The sequence below is a fragment of the Macaca fascicularis genome, chromosome 3 (genome assembly GCF_037993035.2).
Source record: "Macaca fascicularis isolate 582-1 chromosome 3, T2T-MFA8v1.1".
Classification (NCBI taxonomy): domain Eukaryota; kingdom Metazoa; phylum Chordata; class Mammalia; order Primates; family Cercopithecidae; genus Macaca; species Macaca fascicularis.
In genome coordinates, this window is record NC_088377.1 from 196,059,551 (window position 1) to 196,079,860 (window position 20,310).

Genomic DNA, 20,310 nt, shown 5'->3' on the forward strand with positions numbered 1-20,310 from the left:
CCCATTTTCAATTTTTTTTTCTTGTTTGCTTGTTAACTAGATTGACTTCTCCAATGGTTCTTAGATGCAGGGAGAGTTAAGTCTGCACTTTCAAATCTTTGCATTGGCAAGCACTTATCATCATCCATGTGACACGTGCTGTGTGAGGCCCTTGGGTGATGAAGACGTGTGGCCTCTCCCAACGAGAGCTCACATTCCGAGAGGCCTGGACAGCTTGTAGCCAGGGGCTGCAATGAAGTGTGGCAGGAGCCGCACCTAGGAGCAGACGTGCCCCTTGTGGGGTGAGTGGGAAGTGTTCAGGATGGTTTTGCAGACCTCAGAAGGATCCCAGGCGAAATTGGAGGCCCTCTTGGGAAACGGCTCTGTTAAAGAGAAGAGCGGTGGGCCCAGAGTAGAGCTTAGCCTTCCTCAAGCTAACGCAGGGACCCAGGCCTTGTTAAGCTGAACCTGACCAGGAAAGAGTAAACACAGTCTATCCTGTGGGTGGAAAAAAATAAATGCAAATCGCTGTGCTGTGGTTCCTATGCTTTCACACGGAAACCCAGCTGCACTGATAAAACAAATGTGCTTATTTTTTGCCGGTTTCCTCCGGCCTTTCCCGAGCAGTTGAGCTGTGTGTTGAATTAAGATGCGGCAGATAGCCAGCACTATCATTCTGAAGACATGTTGCCCTGTGCTGATATGTACTGTTATTTGCCTCCAAAGATCCTGTTCGGTTGCAGCACAGCTGCTCTTCTCCTGATTCCCTGGCAGGTAGAGGTGGTAAAGGGCTCCCAGAACCCAAGACACAAGACCAACCATGTCCCCGATGCACCTGTGCACAGGTGCGGAGGCTCACTCCTCCACCACCCACAGCCCATGAAAGGCTCAGAGGCCTCTCACTTTCATTTTCTTTTAGTTGTTTGTTTTGATCCCAAGCACCAAGGATTTAGATGCTGTGCAGCTCCTGGCACAGGAGCATGGTTGGTCCATGCAGGCCTCTCTCATTTTATTGATTTGCTCTTTTTCAACGTTAGTCCCTACTCCCATGCCCTCGCCACCTCATAGGCACCTATTTCAAATGCTTAGAGGACCCTTGTTCCTCTGTGTTTTTGTAAAGCCTGTATTGCTGCTCGGGTATGCGCACGCTTACATAAATGGCATTGTGATAGAGATGTAGACAAGCTATAGGATAGAAACAGAGCTCCAGACACAGACGTCTGTTTCCTCCTGTTTTCCTCTGAGCACCATATGAAGACCCAGCACACCCACATGTATTTGACCAGCCCATGGCTGCTAACTGCACACTGTGATGCCAGATGCCCCCAGCTCCAGGGCAGCTTACACACTCATAGCCTCCTCTGCCTCCAGGCGTCTCCCCAACATGCACTGCCCATGACACCTCCCTGCTGACCCAGATGCAAAACTCAGCCTTCTCTCTTTCCAATTTATACCAAACATGGTATGTGCACAAGCCTTGGGAAAGCTGAGGGTCATCAAAGCCATGAAAACATCACAGAACAGTAGAGTTCTCATACCTGATGGCTTGAGTACCACCCCCCCAAAAAACCACCACCATCATCACTACCACCTCTTCCCCAACCTTCACCACCTATACAACCTCCACCACCACCACCACCACTACCACCACCTCCACAACCTCTACAACTTCCAACACCACCACCTTCACCACCTATACAACCTCCACCACTACCACCACCACTACCACCACCTCCACAACCTCTACAACTTCCAACACTACAACCTTCACCACCAGCTCCATCACCATCACCACCACCACCTCTATCACCACCACAACCTCTACAACTTCCGACACCACCACCTTCACCACCTATACAACCTCCACCTCCAGCAGCTCCACAACCTTTACAACTTCCAACACTACAACTTTCACCACCAGCTCCATCACCACCACCACCCACAACCTCTACAACTTCCAACACCATCACCTTCACCACCTACACAACCTCCACCACCACCAGCTCCACAACCTTTACAACTTCCAACACTACAACCTTCACCACCAGCTCCATCACCATCACTACCACCACCTCTATCACCACCACAACCTCTACAACTTCCAACACCACCACCTTCACCACCTATACAACCTCCACCACCACCACCTCCGCAACATTTACAACTTCCAACACTACAAACTTCACCACCAGCTCCATCACCATCACCACCACCACCTCTATCACCCCCACAACCTCTACAACTTCCAACACCACCACCTTCACCACCTATACAACCTCCACCACCACCAGCTCTACAACCTTTACAACTTCCAACACTACAACTTTCACCACCAGCTCCATCACCACCACCACCCACAACCTCTACAACTTCCACCACCAGCTCCACCATCACCTCCACAACCACCACCACTATCACCACCACTCGTGCCATCACCTCCACTACCACCATCACCTCCATCACCTCCACAACCTCTACCAACCCCACCCCCACCTCCACCCCCACCCCCACCATCACCTCCACCACCACCACCACCACCATCACCACTATCACCACCAACCCATCATCACCTCCAGCACCACCACAACTATCACCACCACCCCACCATCACCTCCACTACCTCTGCCACATCCATCACCTCCACAACTTCTACCACCACCAGGTCCACCATCACCTCCACCACCTCCATCATCTCCACAACCTCTACTACCACCAGCTCCACCATCAACTCCACCACCTCCATCATCTCCACAACCCCTACTGCCACCACCCCCACCACCACCTCCACCACCACCACCACCACCACTATCACCACCACCCCCACCATCGCCTCCACCACCACCACCATCATCACTTCTACTTCCACCACCACCACTGTCACCCCTCACTTGGTCCCAGTTGCTCTCCCTTCTGAGGTCTCCTCTGCCTCCTTCCCTATCATAAACAAGCTCTCCTGCCTCACATTTACAATATCAATAACCTCTCACATTTACAATGACCTGACTTGCCTGTGGTTGCACTTTTAATTAGCAGTAGAACCAGAACTTGAACACGAGTCTCCCATCACCACAGCCTTTGCTCAGTATTGTTTAAGAGCTGTCGCGCCTACTGCATTTCCCCTTGTGCTTGAACTTTCTTGTGGCACAAACCTCGTTTGGAGGGTTTGCTGGCAAAACCTCTGTTCTTCCTGCTTTCCTCCCTCAGGGTGTGGCCCATCTGGATGCTGGGGTTGTTCAGACATCCTCAGGTGATTCCTAAGTGTGGCCAAGGCAGAGAAGCCCTTCTCAGCAGCAGCATTTCACAAATTATAGATAAGCCCAACCGCCCGTCCCACCCCATCCCTGAATCTGCCATCTTACCTAAACATTGTCCTAATCTCTCTTTTGTCTGGGAAGATATATTGTTTTATCCGAATTTGCCTTCCAATTTTTTGGAAGTGGTCTGGGTGTAAATTACAATTGCATAAATGTGCTCTGTTCCCCTCAGCTGTAGTCCTATCTCTGTTTCCACCTTGTGTGTTAAAGAAATCATCTGGGTACCTAAATACTCAAATGGATTCATCTTAGGGGGCACCAGTTCAAGGAGAGTGGCTCCAGCAGACAGCTTTGTTTACAGCCTTATGTTTACAGCATCAGACCAGGGCAGGGTCTTTGTTATTCATTAGGGTGAAAAGCCATTCCCAGTGACTAGGGTGACGGAGAAGCTCCAGACTAGAGAAATGCCAGATCTTTACTGATGCGCTGAAAAGGAAATTCACAAAGTTCCTGTTGATCATGGGATCATTAATAAAAATATCCAGTGCTGTAGGAGGCTGGAAATCTGAGTCACAGCTGTCAGAATAATAAGTTTCTGGTGAAGAAAGTATGTTTTACATTGTCATGGCCTGTGTTTGAAAGGGCAGCTGGATTGTTCTGAAGACACTGTAAATGCAGGGAATGATTGACTGTTTGGCAGGCTTACAACGAGCAGGAGGCATCAGAAAAATAAAATGGGATTCTGCCTCTCCATCCTCATCAATAAAACACCTCTGTTAGCCATATCTTCCAGCTAGCAAAACAGTCTTGACATCTGAAATTGTCAGTAAAACACTGAAACACTGGACAAGGTTTGCCAAGGCAGAGTCACTGGGCCGGTGAGCCAGTGCTGGTAAACTCCAAGGGCGTAAGTGACATCTGCAGTTTCTTGCCATGGACCACTGCTAGCAAATTCAGTACATGGATTTCATGGCATCTGCAGGTAAATAAGACTTGGCAAAATTTACCTAGCATCATGTTTTTAAATGTGTTAACATGCATTGAGGCATGAGCAAATATTGAAGAGACAGGTCGAGTCCATGGATGGGTAGGTGAGTGATGAATAGATGGATGGGTGATGCTTGGTTGGGTGGAGGGATGGATTATGAATGGATAAATGCATGATGGATGGGTGGAGGGATAGATAGATGAATGGGTGGATCGATGGATAATGAACGGATGGGTGGATGAATAGATGGATGATGGATGCGCGGATGGATGATGGGTGGGTGGATGAATAGAGGGATGATGAGTATACGGATGGGTGGATGGATGGATGATGGATAGTTGGATGAATTAATGGATAGAGGGATGATGGGTGGATGGGTGGATAGATGAGTAAAGGGATAAATGGTTGATGGATATATGGATGGGTGAGAGGAATGAACAGTAGATGGATGGATGGATGGATGGATGGATGGATGGATGGATGGATGGACAGACAGACTGATGGACAAATAGATAGATGGGTGCTGAGTGTGTGAAAATGAATGGCTGGGAAAAGGACAACATGGCTTTACCCCCACCACTCCTATTCACTGGATCTCCTCATGTTCAAAGTATTAAATTGTTGAAAAAGGATGCCACAGTCCCTAAGGTGTGTTCTCTGTGACACCCTCTCGCTTCCTTCTCCCTCATCCTGACAGCTGGCCCTGCATTATAGCCAGCCCTTGAGATGGAAGGGAAAGGCAGCATGGTCTACTCCTACATGGAAGGTGAAATTATGGAAAGGGACATCAAATGGTCATTTGTCTTAAGTCATCACTTTTCTGTTTTGTAGAGTGCACTCTGCCTGCAGATGTTTTCATGCAACTGCACGTCTGCCCAAGAGCATACTCAAATGTGGAACTGTACACTTTAGTAGAGCAGCACTTGGTATTTAGGATCATTTCAGTTTGCTCAAGGGTGCCCTCTATTAAAGCACATCATCTTTTAAAATGTCCTCTCTCATAACATTTGTGTGCCCCTGCTCAACCCATGGGGTAAACCTTGCTAAAAATACCAGAGTTAACTGTGGGCCCTTTATTTCATGAGATAAACTGGCTTTGTTCCCCTCGCCCTTTACTGCCACACAACTGTCTGAACAGTTTCCAGGATTTGGAACACAAAGAAGTATCACAGCACATTAATCCCTGTGACAGAGACAATGCTCTATTAATATTTTATGGCAAACAAATGGGCCAATAAAAAATTCATATGCTTCTCACCAGGAAGAGTCACTATATTCTGATTTGAAGGCACCTTTGGCCAGGGATTCATGGAATGTAATAACGTTTTCTCAGCCAGGCTGTGCCATTGCACATGCTCCCCTCCATAATCCATGGCAGTCCCCACCCTGTGCTGAAGTTAGTGGTTTGCCCATCTCTGCACTGTCAGCACCTGGAACCGTGTCTCCCACATGCCAAGCCCTGACCAGATGCGCTTGGATGTATCAGTGCATTGGTAGGCAGATATAGTGCTTTAGAATAAAGAGAGATTTGGTAGCATTTCTTCCCAGAATCTTCACTTCCTGTTAATATTTTGGTATCATGCTCTTTTTAAAATGGAATTTGATGATTATTAAAATATGACCATCTATTTTCTGTGATTATCAAAATGCTTCAATATCTCTCTTCATCTTGACAATCAGATAGATTATTGCGTCTTTCAGCACCCAGCTCCAGCCTCGTGTTAAAAAATAATTCCACTTCAAATCCTATTTTCTCCTCTCCTTTAACTGCTACCAAATCTGTCTTTATTCTGAAGCACTTTACCTGCCTATCAATACATTTACCCATTCAAATAACATTTAGTAAGGGCAGATTTGGGAATGGAGATCTATAGTTAAATAGTGCTTGGAGTTATTCTCCTGTGGTCGCCCACTGCCAGACAGGGGATCGCTCATCTCCAGTCAGTAGTTCTCCACTCGAGCGTGCATTGGAATCACCCGGGGCCTTGTTAAGGCAGGAACTGCTTGTCCCCACCCCCAGAGTTTCAGATTCAGTGGGTCTAGGGTGAAGCCTGGGAGTTTGCCTTTCTTTTTCTTGTTATTTATTTATTTACTTATTTATTTTTGAGTCGGAGTCTTGCTCTGTCGCCCAGGTGGGAGTACAGTGGCATGATCTTGGCTTGCTGTAACCTCCGCCTCCCGGGTTCAAGCAATTCTCCTGCCTCAGCCTCCCAAGTAGCTGGGATTACAGGCAACTGCCACCACGCCAGGCTAATTTTTACATTTTTAATAGCGATGGGGTTTCACCATGCTGGCCAGGCTGGTCTCGAATTCCTGACCTCAGGAAATCCACCCACCTCGGACTCCGAAAGTTCTAGGACATGCGGTTCCTAACACCTTCCCAGGTGCTACTGGTACAGGAACCACACTATCAGAACCTGACTTGCCTCATTAGAGATGGAGGTAAAGACTATTTCTACCACCTGCTTCTTCCCCTAGTGGCATGGACTTTGCCTGACTTTGCCACAAAGGCCTCGCATCCTCGTAGCTGTCCTGCTCTCTCTGGGTGGCCTGACCTCCCTGGACGAGGGTGACAACACTGCCTGTGATTACAGCGAAATCAGGACAGCTCACACAGGACAGGGGCAGGGTCTTCTCTCGTCTCTGCCCATGCTTCCTTCCAGGCAGCAGTGCCTTCTGAGAACAGTCATGGTGGTGCCGATGATGTCCATGTACGACATGGGATGTGTCACCCATGCAGACACCAATAGGTTTACAGGGAGCGGCATGGGCCAGTGGGGTGTGGCACTATTGCGGCCCCCTCAGCAGCGGGCAGCCATTCCCGCAGCACAGGAGTCTGTTCTCCCTCCACTTCCCTTTGTGAGGCATCGATGCCTCCCAGCCGTCGGACCTGTTCTCATGACTGTGCCCTCTGTTGACATTGAGTGTTCTGGCATTAGAACGTTCCTCCAGAGTCTCCCTCTGATCAGTGCTTCCCTTTGTCCCCTCGACAGACAGTCTTACTCGGGGCATGGGAATGTGACAGGCGTCTGCAGGTCCCACGTCTTGGGACAGAACACACATGAGTAGAAGCCCTTCCTTCTTCTTGCTGTTTGTCTCAAGGAACTCCCTGCCTGGTCAACCCAGAACTATGAGGAAGAATTGTAAGGCCTGGACCATGGGAGGGAGGCAGCAGGAATGAGAAGGGCTGGAAAAGGGCACAGGACAGGCTGACAAACATGGCTTTCTTGGAGACTTTTGGGTCGGAGACGGCTCTTCTCTGCCTTATTTTCATCATTTTCTATAGGGGCAAAGACACCTGGGGAACTGCACAAGGAAAGGGGAGTTTTTGGCTCCAGCTTGAGCCACTGGGACTTTCCTGCTTGGAGAAGGTTGCTGCAAGGGGCCCTGTGTGTTTCATTGCCTGTGAGCCTCATGCCCAACATGGAACCTGCTGCATGGCACGAACAGTGCATATCCAAGCTCCGACAGCAGCCTCTGGGGAGGGAATTGAGCTACAACTTGCACTGTGAACACACCGTTCTCCTGGGACAAGAGGCCTTCATAAGGAGAGAGGCCTAGGACAAGAGTGAGCCAGACCTCGTCCCCAGCTGTGGGGACACTTGCCTGAGGAAAACCTTACCAAGCCCCTACCCTTCTATAAAATTCAGAAGTCACAGAAGCTTCTCCAAGCAAAGCCCACAGACAGCTTAGCACACCAGAGCCTTTAACACTCAAGCAGTTTTCTGAGAAACACTTCACTGTTAAATCAAAGCAACGTACTTGTTCCTTCATTTTTTTTCAAAAGGACAGAAAAAAAATGAACACTCAGTGTGCTGATGTAGATTCTAGTTAGAGGGCTGTCTGGTTTTCGCTTGGTGAGAAAGCCAACTCAGGTCTTGGTCTCTGTTGAGAATATACGTGAGACCCTTACCTGTCCCAAGTTCATGGGGTCAGCCACCACCATGCCCGTCACAGTCAGGCAGGGGTGACTCTGGAGAGCTCCATCCAGGCTCCCTGAACAAAAAGAGCAAACTCTCAGGTCTGCAGGTCTGCAGGTCTGCAGCAGATTCTCTGTGTCCTATCACCAGTTCCCTACCTCAGTCCATACACCAGTCTAATCTGATCTTGCCACCTTCATGAAGACTTAATCATTTCCATCCCCTTATCAGATGAATGGGTGGGCATTATTAATTAAATATCCTGCTGCTTCTGTGCCCTTTCCTGCCTTCTTTTCTTTGAATTAAATTTATTTCCTGAGGAGCTTGAAAAAAAAAATCTCATTCTTATGAACTTGTTCTGACTGGAAGCATCTAGAGCAGCTGTGATCAGGTGTGTGGGGAAGGACATCTCCACCCTGTACCAGTGAGAGCTAGCCAATAGGTTCAGCCTCATTCAGAGGCACTGAAATATGTCTCCATGGCACCATGGGTTTATTCATTGTTGTTGTTAAGTTTTTTTAGTTTTAACTTTGCTTTTCTTTTTTATCAAAGTATTGCATATTAGTGCTTAAAAATAAAATAATACGGAAGAGTCTATATTGAAAAACAACAGTCTCTTCCCTCTCCTTGTAACCCATTCCACCCCCAGATGAAGATAACTTTTCGCTCTTTTTACACTTTCTCCTGATATATACCATCATATATGGTAAATCACTAAGCAATATGCACATTTCTCTGTTTTTAAATGAATTTTTGTCTCATTTATTGTCTTCTTATGGCAGACAAGAATTCAGAACTCTTACTTTCCTACCTATTCTACCTCTTCCATTTATATGTGGATTTTATTCTCTATGTCAGTTACCTTTTTACACTTAAATAATATTACAAGTTTTTTCATGTTACATTAACTACAGAGAGGAACTCTTAGCTCCCCAATTTGTAAACTGAGATTAGTCTCCCTCCCTTTCCTACCAGTCCCTTTCCTGTCCCTACCACACAGCAACTTCTGCATCTTTGTTTTTACTTTTGCATCATTGAGGCTGATGGCATTTACACTCTGTCCTGTAATCATAACTAAACCTTCCTTACTTTTCCATAGGTTGATTCTAAAAGATTAAAATCAATAAATAGCATTTACTTTGTCATAAGTAAGTGATTATCTTTCATGATAGAGCTGAGGAATGCCCTGTGATTGCAATTCTTTTTATTTCACTTTTTGTTTTCCTGGAGTTTTAAATTGCTTTTGTTTTTTACCTGAAATATTTAATTGTCTTACCTCCTCTCTCTCCTTTTTTCAAATTCTTTCAGTTATTCTGTTGCATTGCCCTTTTCCCCAAATCTGTGTCTCTGAGTGCCCTGCATAGCCCTGGTATTGTCTGGACTACTCTTTCCAACCTCTACACTAAGGCCATCCTGGGACCTCCCCACATTACTCCCTCATGTTGGGGCAACTGTGTTCTAGATCTCATAGATCACGTGATTTACTCCCTCTTTTGTCTGGAGTGCATTCTCCGGATGATCTACTAAGAAAGGAGTGAGGGAAGTAAATTTTCTGAATTCTTGAATACCTAAAACTGTCTCTTTTTTCGCACGTTTAAAATTTTAGCTGTATGTAGAATTGTAGTGTTTTTATTAACTCTTTATTCGTCAAAGCTAGGGGGTATAGGTCCATTGCTTCCAGCATTTTGAGATGCTAAAGATAAACCTGATGTTGGTCTGTGATATGGTTTGGCTATGTCCCCACCCAAATCTCATCTTGAATTGTAGTTCCCATAACCTCCAAGTGTTGTGGGAGGGACCTTGTGGGAGGTAATTGAATCATGGGGGCAGTTACCCCCATGCTGTTCTCTTGATAGTGAATGAGTTCTCATGTGATCCGATGGTTTTATAAGGGGCTTTTTCCCCTTTTCTGGCCTCTTCTCCCTGCCACCATAGGAAGAAGGACAGATTTGCTTTCTCTTCCACCATCATTGTAAGTTTCCTGAGGCTTCTCCAACCCTGCAGAACTATGAGTGAATTAAACCTCTTTCCTTTATAAATTACCCAGTCCCAGGCTGTTCTTTATAACAGCATGAGAATAAACTAATACAATCTGATACTTGCTCCTCTGCAAATCACCTTTTCTCTTTCCAAAAGCTTTTTGAATTTTGAAATAATATATCTATGTATGTGTTTTCTTTTCATTTATCACCATTTCATCCACAGACTTTCAGTTGTTCCTTCTGTTTGAACTGCATTTCTGAGTCTCATACGATGCTTTGCCTGGAGCTCTGACTCCCCACAAATCTCTCTGAGGTTCGAGCTCTGCAGGTGTCCAGGTTGCTATGCCCTCCAGCCTGACTCATCCCTCATGACCATTCTATCTACTTTCTGTCTTCCAGAAACATGAAATCTCTCAGCCCTCCCCTGTTGTCTTTATTATTGTAGATATATTTTATTTCTTTATTATCATTGCAATTAGGTTTCTGGAGGGAAAGCAAACTAACGCGATACATCTACTAACTTAAATTGGAGACTTCCAGTGTTTTCTTAATAACCATCTTCTTGTTTAAAAAGTAACCTACACAGTATAAAAAATAATAATCCCTTGTCATTGCACATCACACTACCCATAGGTAACTACTGTGAGAAATCTGATAAATTATCCTTTGAGATTTCTTTTCTGGAAATATATATTTATCCTTCATTTATTTGGGTTTTTAAAAAATGATTAAGCAATTTTCTCAACACCATCGATCGTGGAAGTCTTCCTTTCCCTACTGATTTGGAGTGACATCTTTATAAAGTATAAAAGTATCATACAAACCAGTGTGCATTAAGGATGCCCGTCCACTACTGATGGTTGCATCAGTCAGATGTCAGGTGGTTCCAGAAATTTGCTTATTATTAGCAACTTTTAAAAATAAATCTCAGGAGATCGAGACTATCCTGGCTAACCCGGTGAAACCCTGTCTCTACTGAAAAGAAAAGAAAAAAATAAAAATAAAAATAAAAATAAATAAATAAATAAAAATAAATCTCCTTTCCCTATGCTTCCTTTTTAAAACCACCTATCCATTTCTTCTTATATGCAAACTTCAGAATTATTTTATTTGATGCTCTACTGAAAAGAAATTCATTGGTTCACTATTAAAATTAAATTCATTTCTTTAACCAATATTAAGTATTTACCATGTGTGAAGCCCTATCTATGGTGCTAAAAATATAGAAATGAATAAGGTGAGTATGGTCTCTGCTGTTATGAAGCTTAAATATAATAAATTCAATTCTTTCCAAACTGATCACCGTTTTAAAAACTTTACCATGTCTTTTCTCTTATTCCAGAAACGTAAGTGTTTCTATTCCTTTTTCCTAAATAATATCCTTTTATTTCATCATGTGTAATTCTGCCACCTTTTGTTTTTAGCCTTCTTTTTGCAATTTACTAAATGCTTATGATTCTACAAACTATTTGCCCAGTATTTCTTTATATTATTTTTATCACTTAATTTGAATTTATAATCAAATTGATAGTAGTTTAGAACTAGCTTGGATGAACTGATTTTAGAGATTACTTTTTTTTTACATGTTGAGTTTCTAATTTTGAGCCATTAATTTTGAGTTACCTTCCTAAGTCAGTGTAGAATATATTCAAGTAAAAGATAAGGCCAGGCACAGTGGCTCACACCTGTAATCCCAGCACTTTGGGAGGCCGAGGCTGGAGGATCAGTTGAAGTCAGGAGTTTGAGGCCCACCTGGCCAACAAGGCAAAACCCCATCTCTACTAAAAATACAAAAATAAGCCAGGCGTGGTGGCGCATGCCTGTAATCTCAGCTACTCGGGAGACTGAGGCAGGAGAATCACTTGAACCCAGGAAGCGGAGGTTGCAGTGAGCTGAGATCGTGCCACTGCGCTCTAGCCTGGGTGATAGAGTGAGACTCTGCCTCAAAAAAAAAAAAAAAAAAAAAAGTAGAAGATACACTTTAATACAAAAATATATTTGTTGTTATAAAACACATTGAAATATTAAACATTAAGTATTAGCAATAGACAGAAAGGAGGAGAAGCCTCAGATTAGCCTGAATTTTGATGCTTTATCAAAACTTATTTCCTTATTACTAGATTATTGTGGAATTTCTGTTTTCCTAAAACTCGGAGGTTCTAGCACAACATATTTAGATGTTTCATTATTTTCCCTGGAATGTGGGAAATCCCTTTAGTCTTCACATTCGGGTCTTTTTTCCCACACGGAAGTCTCATCCTCTTTGTCTTTGGTTATCGTGTCTCTAGCCGCTCTGGTTTCTCTGTAGAAGCAACTGCTCTTCTCAGCCGGTAGAAAGGCCCATCTTCTTCCTTATGCCTCCGTGTCACCTTCCTCTGCATTCTAGGAGAGCCTCCCACATTTTCCTCAATTTTCCTGACCCAGATTTTTCTCATTTTAGTTTTAGTTTCCTTGCAGCCCCCTCATCTCACTTTTTGATCTCCTCTTGGATTTTCAGAATTCTGTTCTCTTTATTTTTAGTGTGACTTCCCTTTTCTTTATTCTGCACCATTTGACCCTCACAGTTCCGCACCCCAGGAAGGAGAACGCCTCCCACACCTGATACCTGGCCACAGACGAAGGGTGAGAGTCACCTTTGACTCTGTGCTCTGACTTTCTAGGTGCTACTGAGCTCTTCTCTGGTGTAAATCTGGAAGACAGTCTAACCCATATGCATCTGGCATGGATCGTCTGGGCTGAGTTGACATTTTTTTTTCTGACAAAGAAAAATTCTGCCTCTCCGAAGCAGAAATCCCTAGGTAGAAGAAGTGAAGCTGTCCTCACTCCTAATACATTTTCCACTTTTCTTAATTTCAAAGCTGTGAGCCCGGACAGCTGCACAGAGAAGAAGTGGAACAGATCTGACTGGATGGCTGGCATCAGGACCAAGGCCGAGCCTCACTGCCCGGCTGGCATCAGGACCAAGGATTTTTCTTTGACATTCTAAGTAAATTAGTACATATGAAAAATTACAATATTCCTTAACACCCATTTAGCAAAAGTTTGGCTTTCCAAATTTGTGGCTGGAATAAACCCAGCTTTTCTGAGGGAAGAAGAATACAGTGGGGAAGAGAAAAACCTTTTCCTTCTGCATTCTCATGGCTGGGGCTGTCCTGTTCCCTACAGGGAAGAAACTGGGCCAGACCTTGCCTGGTTTCACCAGTGCCATCTGTGTTGCAGTTAGAGATTTTCAACATTCATTTCTAATGGCACTGTGACTTTTCATCATTTCTGTGTGTCTTTTTAGACACGATAACACAAAGTCAGTAAAGGTTGTCTCCCTCTGCTGGCCAGGCCCCACTGCCTGCTGAAGATCTCTGTCTGAAGAGTCCACACTCCCTGTGGTATGTGTTGTGCTGTTTGTGACACCCAGGCAGACACTCCTCATAAGGAATCAGAACGTCTGACGTGAGGCTCAGCCTTGGCCCTAACCCCAGCCGTGCAGTGAGGCTCAGCCTTGGTCCTGAGACCAGCCCTGCAGTGAGGCTCGGCCTTGGCCCCGACCCCAGCCGTGTGGTGAGGCTCGGCCTTGGTCCTGAGACCAGCCCTGCAGTGAGGCTCGGCCTTGGCCCCGACCCCAGCCGTGCGGTGAGGCTCGGCCTTGGTCCTGAGACCAGCCCTGCAGTGAGGCTCGGCCTTGGCCCCGACGCCAGCCGTGCAGTGAAGCTCGGTCTTGGCCCTGACCCCAGCCGTGCGGTGAGGCTCAGCCTTGGTCCTGAGACCAGCCCTGCAGTGAGGCTCGGCCTTGGCCCCGACGCCAGCCGTGCAGTGAAGCTCGGTCTTGGCCCTGACCCCAGCCGTGCGGTGAGGCTCAGCCTTGGTCCTGACCCCAGCCGTGCGGTGAGGCTCGGCCTTGGCCCCGACGCCAGCCGTGCAGTGAAGCTCGGTCTTGGCCCCGACCCCAGCCGTGCGGTGAGGCTCGGCCTTGGCCCCGACCCCAGCCGTGCGGTGAAGCTCGGTCTTGGCCCCGACCCCAGCCGTGCGGTGAGGCTCGGCCTTGGCCCCGACCCCAGCCGTGCAGTGAGGCTCGGCCTTGGCCCTGACGCCAGCCGTGCAGTGAGGCTCGGCCTTGGTCCTGACATCAGCCGTCCAGTCAGATCTGTTCCACTTCTTCTCTGTGCAGCTGTCCGGGCTCACAGCTTTGAAATTGAAAAGTGGAAAATGTATTAGGAGTGAGGACAGCTTCACTTCTTCTACCTAGGGATTTCTGCTTCGGAGAGGCGTCAGTGAGCAAGTAAATATTTTATTTCCCCTTCCAGCAGCAAAAGTGTGACTACAAACCTTACAGAGCAGAAGAATGTCCTTTTTTCCAAAGCGTCACTTCCTCGCGAGGTGCCTACCTTGTCCCCAGAAAGCTGCTAGAACACCTTCCAGATTGCCCTGTTGGTGGTGATGCTTCACCCTTGTACACCGACTTGATTTTTAGAAAATAACTAAAATGTATTTGGGGCCGGGTGCAGTGGCTCATGCCTGTAATCCCAGCACTTTGGGAGGCCGAGGTGGGTGGATCACTTGAAGTCAGGAGATCAAGACCAGCCTGGTAACATGGTGAAACCCCATCTCTACTAAAAATACAAAAATTAGCTGGGTGTGTTTGTGGGCGCCTGTAATCCCAGCTATTTGGGAGACTGAGGCATGAGAATCGCTTGAACCCGGGAGGCGGAGGTTGCAGTGGGCTGAGATCGTGCCACTGCACTCCAGCCTGGGCAACAGAGCGAGACTCCATCTAAAAAACATAAAAAATAAAATGTATTTGGCACCAGGCGTAGTCATGGATACAACTCATGGACTTGGGAAATGTTTACTAGAGATGAGATGCTGCTATGCGGGTCATGAGGCAGCATCAAGCTCTCAGGGCAGGTCAGCAGAAGGGGCCCAAAAGCTTACTGATAAATGGCAACAGGATTAGAAGAGGCACAGAACTGCCCAAAACGTGAGAATCATGGCTTCCTTATGTAGAGGTGGAGCCCGTATGGATGCATGTATGTAAAAAGAAATCTTATTATATAATCTTTATAAATTCCCTAAATAGTGTTTATTGTTTTGGGTTTTTAAAAATATTTCACATTGTATTTCATCACCATAACATCTCTAAGGGCCCCACCAGGCTTTAAAAATTCATATTACACAAATGAAGAAACTGAGGGTTGAAGCACCATATAAAATTAGTTGTAGAACCAAGGCTTTCTCAGGCCTCTGAGGTGAGCCACATTTTGCCCCTCGACCCACGGATGATCCACGAGGCAGAGTGGGTCCACATTTAACTGTCCTAATTTTTAGTACAATTATATTTCTCCTCAGTAAAACAGTCTCATATTACAAACTAAGAGAAGGAAGGAAAGAAGGGAGGGAGGGAGGGAAGGAGAGGGAAGGAAGGAGGGAGGGAGGAAGGAGAGGGAAGGAAGGAGGGAGGGAGGGAGGAGAGGAAAGGAGGGAAGAAAGAGATGATCTGGCACTCGCTTTATGTAACTGGACATTTTACTTGGGACTCTGTATTAGTCAGTTCTCACACTGCTAATAAACACATACTCAAGGCCGGGCACCTGTAGTCCCAGCACTTTGGGAGGCCAAGGCTAGCAGATTACTTGAGGTCAGGAATTTGAGACCAGCCTGGCCAACATGGTGAAACCCCATCTCTACTAAAAACACAAAAATTAGCTAGGCATGGTGGGATCTGTAATCCCAACTACTTGGGAGGCTGAGGCATGAGAATTGCTTGAACCCAGGAGGTACAGGTTGCAGTGAGCCAAGATTGTGCCACTGCACTCCAGCCTGGGGAATAAAGTGAGACTCTGTCTCAAAAAATAAAAAAAAAATAAATAAATAAATAAATAAATAAATAAATAAATAAATAAAATAAAGACATACCTGAGACTGGGTAATTTAGAAAGAAAAGAGGTTTCATGGACTCAGTTCCACATGGCTGGGAGGCCTCACAATCATGGTGGAAGACAAAGGAAGAGCAAAGGGGTATCTCACATGGCAGCAGGCAAGAGAGCATGTGCAGGGAGAGTGCTGTTTATTAAACAATCAGATCTCATGAGAACTTACTCCCTACCATGGGAACAGCATGGGGGAAACCACGCCCATTATTCAATTTTCTCCACCTGGCCCCGCCCTTGACATATGGGGATTATTACAATTCAAGGTGAGATTTGGGTGGGAGCATGGCCAAACCATATCAGGCTCTCAGTAAAGAAACAGTGTGGTTGCTACTTCTAGAAAATAACAAACCACACCAGAGTAACACATCCTTGCCTCCTTCTAAAGCCATGAAGCAGGCTTGTCACTGTGTGTCCACGTTTTGTGGCCAAGAACTTTAAGCAGGAACAGTACCATGGCTCCGTGGGCCATCTCACTGCTGTTGATGCTGCACACCCCAGCCCCCTGGCTCCATCCAGTCGTACTCAGCCTAGTGACATTTCCAGCATGATTTGCTCCAGAGGCATCAAGAGAAGGCTTGCATCCATCTCCTTTTCATTTATAACATTTCACTTCCAAATTAAGAAATAGAAAAACTGAGAATAGTGTGTAGTCATATTTGGCCTAGATGAAGATTATTTGTACAAAAGAACACTATAAAAAGCAGAAAGAGGCATAGGATGAATGAATGTTTCCAACAGTTGAGAATAAAAGCAGCATTCTTCCTAATTAGTATGAAGGACATAAGGGGAAGAAATAGTCATTCCAGGAGACCTTACTTTTTCTTTCTTAATTGCATGCAGACGAAATGTGTTTGCTGAGGGAGTAAGTGCAGGGTTCCCTGTGGCTTCACCACTGCCCCCAGTGTGGACGTGGAATCTGCAACCACAGTCCCCATGTGGCTCTTGCACACGTCCGTCCCCACGGCTTCTCTTCAGCATCCTCCAGTGTGGACTCAAAGTCCAGTTAAAACATCATTAAAAAATAAAAGTGTTCCATATGAAGCAAGAGCTAGGCACAGACCTTGAGTTATATTTAAGGACAAAAGTGAAATACATTTTTTTCTTATGATTATAAATAATGACCAAATCTCATCATTATACATACCTGTCCCCACCTTTGGGCCGTGAAACAACAAAGCAGGACCTTTGGTGAATGTTGCTGGCAGGATGTGCCACCTTTCAGTGCCAGAGCCAGGATGGAGAGCAGGGGGAGGGCATGGCCCCCGTGGACATGCAGGCCAGGCCCTAGGGCAGGCCAGGCTCTAGGGCAGGCCAGTGTGGGGCGCAGATTGTGCAAAGAAAAACAACCATGTTTTGGGCATCACAGAAACGGAGCAGGTTGAAAGGCCTGACAGCTGGATAACAGCTGAGCGCCCCTCTTGCGTTCTTGGGTTGTGTGCCTCCTCACCACCCCAGTCCTCAGGGACTCCCCAAGACCACAGTGGGCAGCTGCAGACCTCCCTTCCAGGCCATGCACCAGCGGCCCCCTGTCTCAGGCCCTCACCGGCTTGCCACTGTTCCTCTTGTTTGCCACATGGTCCTGATTTAGGTCAAGTTATTAAGAACCTTGATTAACAAGTAGGTGTGGGAAATGGGGGAGATGCAGCACTGGAATCTCCTGGTTAACTGAGGCTCCGGCCAAGGCACCTGGCTACTTAGTCCTTTATGTTAAAATAATTATTAAGTGTAGTGAGGTCCCTCTCCCACTCGCCAGGAATTGTCTAGTGAATGTACTGCTCTCTTTAGTGATAAAAGATCTTGTAAGACCACAAAGTAATCATTCTGAACAGTAGATCTCATTATAGATAGAGAAGGGGTGAGTGATTGAACGCGTATTAGCTGGCTTCTAGAACATTCTGGGATTCACCTGGGAATAGTCTTTTTGGGACATTAATTTTCTGAACACTTTCTTCTTCCTCTTAAATGTAAAATTGTATTTTTTTAATCTGGTTTTTGGAGGGTTCTGCGTGACTGGATGAATTCCCAGAAGCCCCAGTACCCCTTGGGCTAAGTAGAGAGCGGCACAGAGCCTGTGAAGTTTCAGGTTTGGGCAGAATCAGGCGCATGACCCTTAAGATATCAAACCAAGTTTGCCTGAAGCCCAGAGCCATGAACCAATTTCCCTAATTAGCTAGAGAGTGTCCCTGGGTATTTTATCTTTAAGGAGGAGGAATTAGAGAATGGAGCCTTCAACAGCCCAGGCAGGGATGCTTTTCACCCTGTGTCACTCTTTGGGGCCTCCCGCCAGCCCTTTTCAGGTTCTTTCTCTGTCCTGCCTCCCCGGACCCCTCGCTGTCCCGATCAGGTGATTAGTTGTGCGTTTGTCTGGTACTGCGGTGTGAAAGTCAAGGCATCGGCTGGAGAGATGTGACCTCAAAACCCACGGAGCAGCCCCCATGCCCCTCACCCCCAGGGCAGCCACACACAGTGACAGGCAGCTCCCAGTGCCTTTGGGTTTATTTCTTTATTTTTTTCCATTTACAAACGCTTTATTCCATACATTTCAGTAAGATAAAGAAAAAACAAGAGCAACAACAAAGCAAATAGTAAATCAAATGTTTCCTGATATTTAAAATGTTAAATAATGAGAATTCTGTAACTCACTTATAGCCAATGGGAATGATTTTACCTTTTCTAAAGATCTAATATACACTGCAACTACAGCTTGGGACATTTGGCTCATTTAACCCTATTTGAAATATTCTGCATTTTTATGTATAATTTGTGATAAGCATTTATTTTAGTGCTTTATCATACATTTCTCCAGTATGTTCAATATTATTCGTTGAGGAATCTTTCATTTTCTTTTTAGAATGCCTTGTCATTGTATTTACTTTGTCAAACTTGCACTGAATACATCTGTGTGGATCTGTTACTGGCCCACCTACTTTGTTTCATTGATCTTTCCACTTTTTGTTAATTGCTTTTACTTTTGGAGCTTTATTAGTATTAAATACATTTTAAATAATACAATTATATCAACAAGAATTAGGGGAAAATCCATAAAGGCAATATAAATAGAAAGAAAAGCCTTTGGGTTTATTTAGCACGAGGTAGTGCCTGGGCGGCCCCTCCGAGTCCCGCGTCCGTGCAGATTCTTGATAAACCGGATTTCAGAAGCTCCAGGCTGGCTGTGTCACCGCTCGCTCCGGCCCCCGGCTCCCGTGTCCAGGGCTGGGGTCGGCGGTCCCCTGGCTTCCGTCGCGCGGGGGTCCTGCCAAGCTACTCATGCTGTGTTTGGCGTTTCCAGGGAGTACTACATCACCATGGTGAAGTGGGCCACCAGCACCAAGGTCGCCGTGACCTGGCTGAACCGGGCGCAGAACGTGTCCATCCTCACCCTCTGCGACGCCACCACGGGGGTCTGCACAAAGGTACGGGGACTGTGAGGGTGGGGGGGAAACGGGTGAAGAACCAATGGCCAGACGCGCCCGAGGTGGCGCCAGAGTCGTCTCAGCCCTCGGGCCTGGGACGTGGGGACCGGCCGCCGAGCTGCTGCGGGGAGCCTGCGGCACCGTCCCGGCTCCGGCGCGGCTGCCACCTCGTGGCTGATGCAGGCGCTGCCGCAGACCCGGCCGAACCCCTCCGTGAATTGCCAGAGTCACCCCGTGCCTGGCACCTGGACGCCATCCGCAGTTCACTGAGTGTCGCTCCCTTTATCCGCGCTCACCGCTGTCACCTAAGTGAGCGTCCTCGTTGCAGCTGATGCTCGGAGAGGAGGGGCCCTGCCTTTCCCCAGACCCCGCCGACAGCCTCCCCCAGCGGGCTCCAGGCGTGCGTCCCTCCGCAGGTCCTGGTGGGGCCAGCCATGTTTCTAGGAGCCTCAGGCTGATTCAATGTGTAATGAGAGGAGGTAAACGTAGGGGAAAGAAAATTAAAACGCTCAAAGAGTAAACAAAGGAAAAATCAAGTCTAAGAGAGGCCGCCCGGGTGGAGCAGGCAGGTGGCCCACTGTGCTCACCCTCCACCCCATGGGATGGGACCTCCCCACCCCACACTGCTCCATCAGGGCCCCCAGAAGCAAGTCCCCTTGTGGCGGGTTTTGTAAAAATCAAATAAAATCGATTAATACATTCAGGCAGATCTTTCAGAAAGTCCTTTTTGATCTTAAGTTTCTATCTCCCAGCTGAGGGGGGCCAAGGCTTGCAGGCATGTTTTCTCGAGATGCTCCTAACGCAGCAGCTGTCACTGTGATCCTAAGCACTGTGATGCCTTTCTAAGGTG

The 20,310-nt window shown here is 46.5% G+C and overlaps 1 protein-coding gene across 7 annotated transcripts in view; it reads left to right on the forward strand.

The window, feature by feature from the left end:
* Positions 1–20,310, forward strand: part of DPP6 (dipeptidyl peptidase like 6) — a 1,022,456-nt gene that overhangs the window by 901,966 nt on the left and 100,180 nt on the right. For all 7 annotated transcript variants that reach the window (XM_005551244.4, XM_074036440.1, XM_045387368.2 and 4 more), the window contains exon 11: positions 19,337–19,460. In XM_005551244.4, the coding sequence (XP_005551301.3) occupies positions 19,337–19,460 (124 nt within the window). The remainder of the gene's footprint in view (positions 1–19,336; positions 19,461–20,310) is intronic.